Source organism: Mangifera indica, unplaced genomic scaffold (genome assembly GCF_011075055.1).
Source record: "Mangifera indica cultivar Alphonso unplaced genomic scaffold, CATAS_Mindica_2.1 Un_0152, whole genome shotgun sequence".
In the NCBI taxonomy this organism is placed as follows: Eukaryota; Viridiplantae; Streptophyta; class Magnoliopsida; order Sapindales; family Anacardiaceae; genus Mangifera; species Mangifera indica.
Window position 1 is genome coordinate 25,615 of NW_025401244.1, and position 6,000 is coordinate 31,614.

General features: G+C 32.4%; 1 protein-coding gene across 2 annotated transcripts; it reads left to right on the forward strand.

Annotated features, from left to right (window-relative positions):
- The first annotated feature begins 1,556 nt into the window (after nucleotides 1-1,556).
- LOC123208190 (DNA polymerase kappa-like) lies at nucleotides 1,557-5,967 on the forward strand. 2 transcript variants are annotated; one of them, XM_044625580.1, is made up of 9 exons: nucleotides 1,557-1,682; nucleotides 1,869-2,041; nucleotides 2,573-2,746; nucleotides 2,886-3,009; nucleotides 3,098-3,198; nucleotides 3,348-3,434; nucleotides 4,673-4,768; nucleotides 4,917-5,049; nucleotides 5,640-5,705. In XM_044625580.1, the coding sequence occupies exons 1-8, from the start codon at nucleotides 1,592-1,594 to the stop codon at nucleotides 5,040-5,042; spliced, it is 972 nt and encodes a 323-aa protein (XP_044481515.1). In that variant the 5' UTR covers nucleotides 1,557-1,591; the 3' UTR covers nucleotides 5,043-5,049; nucleotides 5,640-5,705. The 2 variants fall into 2 exon arrangements, with proteins under 2 accessions (XP_044481515.1, XP_044481514.1); XM_044625579.1 differs by having other exon boundaries at nucleotides 1,570-1,682; nucleotides 4,917-5,037; nucleotides 5,640-5,967.
- Nucleotides 5,968-6,000: the final 33 nt, after the last annotated feature.

Genomic DNA, 6,000 nt, shown 5'->3' on the forward strand with positions numbered 1-6,000 from the left:
GGGAGGGATTATGTTGAGTCCCCTATTTTGAGAGACGAATTTAGTTGATTTGGAAGGGCAAGAGTTGAGTGAATTGCCTTTGATTATCAAGAATTCGAACGATAACAATGCTAATTCAAATTCTATTACAAGTAACTAATCTAAATAACAAATCAAGGAAAAATTTGCGATAACATAAGAAGATGTTTATACTTAATATTTAAAATAGTTCAACGTATTTTCTTAACTTTAATTAAAATATTGATAATTGATATTTATATTAAACATTCAATATCACTAACATAATAAATGTATTATTTTATCTCTATCCCTTTCTTGTAAAGATGACCAACGATGAACATAGAGAGAGAATATGGTTGGAGATTGTAATAGTCATTGAAAGTAGTGGTAGAAAAAAATCATAAGAAAAAATGATTACTTTTCATATTTTGAGGGAGAGAAAATTGTTAGATTTTTAAACCTAAAAGAAAAATATAATAATTTTTTTAATTAAATTACATTTTTACTTTTGATCATAACAATGAATTTTAACAAAAGAGTAAATATTTAAGTTGTTAAAAGTTAATATATGAGTTTGAAATTTCACCAAACCTTAGGTGGGAATAAGTTTTTTGGCCGTTAAATCAATGTCAAGCTACTCCAAATATCTCTTATTGCCCATTTGGAAATCAAAATTAAGATATAATTACTCTATTTCGTGAGTTTTATGTATCAATCAAACTTATGACGCAAAAAGAATATAACTCTATATATCAATCAAACTATGAGAAAAAATCAAATTTAAAATATAATTATGTTTTTTCATGAGTTTTGTATGTCTTTTTAATTTACGAAGATGAAACCTATGAAATGAAAAAAATATAACTCTATATATCAATCTAACTATGAGAATTCAATGTTTGTATATGGCCAAATGACTATTTTTCACCCAAGCTTTGATAAAATGATGTATTCCTACTCTTTAAGTTTAAAAAAATCAATTTCCCACCTATTTGTAAATTTTTAAAAAAATCTATTAATTTTTTATAAAATTATTGAAAAGATAAAATAACTCTCTAGCTAGATAACAATTATGTCTCCAAAAGTTTATTAAATAAATTTTATATCCCTAATTTATATTAACTTCAATTAAAAATAAAAGAAATTACTATAATAAGTATAATTAAGAGTGACAATAATATACAATCATATATTTTTTTTAAATTTAGGGATGATAATGAAAAAAATTAAGGGCTTTTTAGAAATTCTAAAAAATTGTGGGGTATTTTAAAATTTTAAATTTCAATATATTCTTCAATAGTTTTAAAAATTACAATTGTTTGAGGGTGAAATTTGGCTTTTTCAAACTTGATGGGTACGAAGATTTCATCAAACCTCGGGTGTGAAATATCATTGGGCCTAAATCCCAAACGAAAACGCCCAAAGGTAAATGGGTTATCCAAACCTATCCCCAGCTAGCCCAATTCAACTGGCTCGGGTGATTAGCCAACTAGCCCAACCCAATCTGCATTGGCGCCTTCAGTTTTCTCCGTAAATAGATTTCATTTGGATACTTTCCCTCCTCTGCTTGTCAAAGAAGCATTCCGAAGAGATGGAGAAGCAGGAGAGCCAACACTCATCATTAGATGAAAATCCAAAGCCATGGCAGTCTTATCACACTGTTTACACCAACGCTAAAGCAGGTTTTCTCCGCTTCACCGATTTCTAATTTTACTGTAACGATGTCATACTAGTCAACTTGAATTAATTTCAAATTCAATTGGATAATTTTTCCTTCGACGCGAATTTGAAATTAATTATGTCGTGATTCTGAAATTTTCTTTTTAGTTTTAGCTAATCAGTTTTTGCATGAAACGACGGTGTTTAAGGTATGGATGGAGTGGACAAGGAGAAAGTGCAAAGAGTTGTGTATGAGATGAGCAAGGGATCCAAGTATTATGAGAATGAGGAACGCAAGGAAGCCTTTATAAGGCAGAAGATAGAACACATGCGTGCTCGTTGTGCCAAGCTTACACCACATGATATTTCACACCATCAGAAGGTGCATATGTAATTATACATTCATAAATGTTATAATTCACTTCATTATTTCCATATTGAGTATCATATGTACACTGTTCGAATTATGCCTGTAATATAAAGTTCTTTATTTATTTTCAATCTTTAGTGTTGATGCAGAATTTCAGGAACTAGAACTATTAGATTTCTATTAATTAGCCTCCCAATTTTCATTTGCCAAAAAATCTGTAGATAGTTGCTTCTTTGCGAAGTCCTGCCAGAGCCAGATGCTTATGTGAAAAGGGCTTCTGTTAAGAAGTACTTATTTCAAAAGCATTCTTGAACATACTATAAGTAATTTTTCTTACATTCATGCCATTAAAAGAAGGACAACAGTCCACATGTATGTTTGTATTTCTGTCACGGCATAGTCTTATTCTGTTGAATTTGGGGAAATTCCTTTGGGCGAGCGGTTATTCTAATTTTTTTTTTTTTCATCTGAGAGCATGAAGTAAAACAGACTGTTTAAATCTTGCTGAATGATGCTTGCCACTTAAATTTAGAGTTTATTCAGGTTGCAGATAAAAGAGTTGCAGAGCTAGAAGCTACACGTGACCTGTCTAGAACTTGGCTACATGTAGATATGGATGCTTTCTATGCAGCTGTAGAGACATTGAGCAATCCCTCTTTAAAGGGCAAGCCAATGGCTGTTGGCGGAATGTCAATGATATCCACTGCTAACTATGAGGTTTGAATTGTTTACTGCAGATTTCTAGGGAAATCATAAATGATATTTTACCAGTCTTATGCAACCCATGCAAAGATAAGTGCTTACAACTATAAATTGTTATCAAATATTTTTTGAACACACTTTGATCATTTTGTAGGGCCGAAGGTTCGGGGTTCGTGCTGCAATGCCTGGCTTCATTGCACGTAAATTGTGTCCAGAGTTAATTTTTGTTCCCACAGATTTTAAGAAGTACACATATTACAGTGATTTAACCAGAAAAGGTTAGACTTCTGCTCTCAGAAAAGATTTTTGGATTTGACATGCAGTTATCACTTACAAATCTCTTAATTTGCTTCCTTGCCATTTTAGTTTTCCACAACTATGATCCTAACTTCATGGTGACTAGTTTGGATGAAGCATATCTTGACATAACAGAGGTTTGCCGAGAAAGGGGCATTAGCAGTGCAGAAGTAAGTCAGTGCATATAAAGTGCTGCTAATTTCCCGTGCATAACATATTTCTATCTTCATTCATTTGTTTTGTTCATGCTTATATAGAGTTATGCTTATCAAGTTTTTCTTATAGGTCTTATATTGTTTTCTTGTTTTGATATATGAAGATTGCCGAAGAACTCAGAGCCAGAGTTTACAAAGAGACTGGTTTGACCTGCAGTGCAGGAGTAGCACCAAACCGCCTACTTGCTAAGGTTCTTCTGGCTATTCTGTAAATATATTTGTAAATTACTAAATTATATTTTGCATGGATGTCATCCTCTGGTCTTCTGAACTTATCAAACAGCTATGATGAATTTTAATGTAAAAGTATCCATTCATTCCAGTCTAATAAAGTCTACAATTCTGCATAAGAAGTTTTTTTTTTTTTTCTCATTGTAGAATAAGAAACATTTAAAGGAATTATGAGGTATCTTCTTCAGGAAGTTCTTTCTGCAATTTTGGTGAAGAAAAAAGTTGAAAGTTCAATCTCTTGATGAGTGATAAACTGTTAGGATCCCAAGTGCAAGGTATGAGACTTGGATCTCACATTGGAAAGTATGGGCAACTAGTGTGGGGTTTATATGGCCTTGGACTCTCCCATTTCAATAGCTAGTTTTTGAGGTGTGGTTCTCCTAAGGTTCGTATCATAAACTTTGGTGGAGAAAAAAGATGAAAGTTCAATTAGTTGACGAATAATAAATTTTGGTGTAGAAAAAAGAATAAAGTTCAATTTTATGGCCTGCAAGTTAGTTTGGTTGGTAATTTGTTCAGTGATCAGTGTGCCATTTGATTTCAAGTGAACAGTTGTATTACACCTAAATTTTCTGGTTAAATGTGAAGCACAGGGCTGTTCAGTTGAGAACAGATGAGAAGTTTGTCTAAAGCATAGATGAGGATTATGGGATTTCAAGTTGCACAAGTCACAAAGCTAGACGGGAGATATAAAAACGGATTTTAGACCTTTGAGACTTATCCCAGTAGAATACAACAAAAAAGTATTTTTGTAATTTATATTTGAGTGTATCAACTTTGAAATGCAAGCATCATTGTAGTTGGTGTGTTTATATTCTAATATTCTTATGAATGCTTGTAATCTATTTTCTTTTCCATCACTTGCTTATTTGTCATGTGGTTGAGTAGGAAAATGAATTAGAAACTTGAGCAATGCAATATTTTACCATTGCCTTTTATTTTATTATTGATAGAATACTGTTGAGTCTTATCTATCTTGTAGCTTCGTCTATCATCTGCAGGAAGTATTTGAATCATTTGCCTTTACAATTTTTTTCTTTCTTTAACTTTTCACAATTGAAAATTATTGTTCATTAGTTGGCTGTTGCATGCATAATATTTTCTCTTCCCTGCTAGCTTTTTTTTCCTTTTAAAGTTAGATTAGCACACATTCATAAAGTTATTAATCCTTCAGAGAATATCATTTTTCCATCCTCAGGTTTGTTCAGATATCAACAAGCCAAATGGACAGTTTGTTTTGCCAAATGACCGGATGGCTGTGATGACATTTATATCATCCCTTCCTATACGAAAGGTTTATATGTGATTTGCTAATTTCTTAGAGAACTTTGCAGCATCTTATTTGAAACAATTCTTTTTTTGTGAAAGGACATCTTTGAGATGGTACAAATCAACACAATAGACATTCTTTCTAATATACACATAGCAAACTGTATCTACAGATTGGAGGCATTGGTAAAGTCACTGAGCATATTTTAAGAGATGTTTTTGGAATTAATACATGTGAGGAAATGCTGGGAAAGGGCAGTTTTATCTGTGTGCTTTTTTCAAATTCCACGGCAGGTTAGCACACTGGTCAGTTTGTTCCACTCTTCTATAATTGTTATCAGATGATTGTATGTAAATTAATATGTGTATGTAAAGATCATTGTATGCAAATAAATATGTGTATGGAAAGATAGATGTTAACCAATCAATACTTTATTTTAGTGGTCTGTTGCTTTCTATATAGTTGAGGGCCCCATTTTTCGTAAGATCTTTATCTTACCTTTACTGGGGTCTTCCCCATTTGCATTTCTTGTTTTCTCCTTTTGCTTGGAGGGTTAGTGGTTTGGGGTGATTGCATTTTCTATAATTTTAAGTTGATAATAATAGAATAAATTTGAAAGCAAGAGCAGTAATGTTGGATATTCTCTCAACAATTCATACAGAACAAGAAATCAAGTGATCAGTTGAATGATATGTGACATAACAGGGCATTTTGATATATACTCTGCAGATCAAATTAAAGTGATTTCTGTTGAGTGCATCATTACAGATTAATTGATTGTAACTTGTATTTATGTTTTTTAAATGTCTTCACAAACACACAATCACAGGCAACTTCCACATAGGAGAAGCAATGCGATTTTGTTGGCTTCTGAAGATATTGTCAATTATTGCAGATTTTTTTCTCTCTGTGGGACTGGGGCTTGGAGGTACAGCCACCCCTCAAATCAGGTTCAGAAAAAGTATCAGTAATGAGAGAACCTTCTCAGCCACAAAAGACAAGGCATTTCTATATCAGAAATTGGGTAAGTGACTTAAACATTCTGTTCTTTCCTATCAAAATGAATATATTGTGAGGTAATGCTTTGTTATAGAGCCATTGCTTGCTATCATCGGTCCATTCTTTTGCTGTTCCATTTCTGAAACTCGATTCCAGATATTTAAGTAACATGCTAAGGCCTTTCTAAACTGTCGATATTTTATCGGTATTGACATTACACCTGAACTTTGTACTAAGACCCAAATCTTAATGGTCCA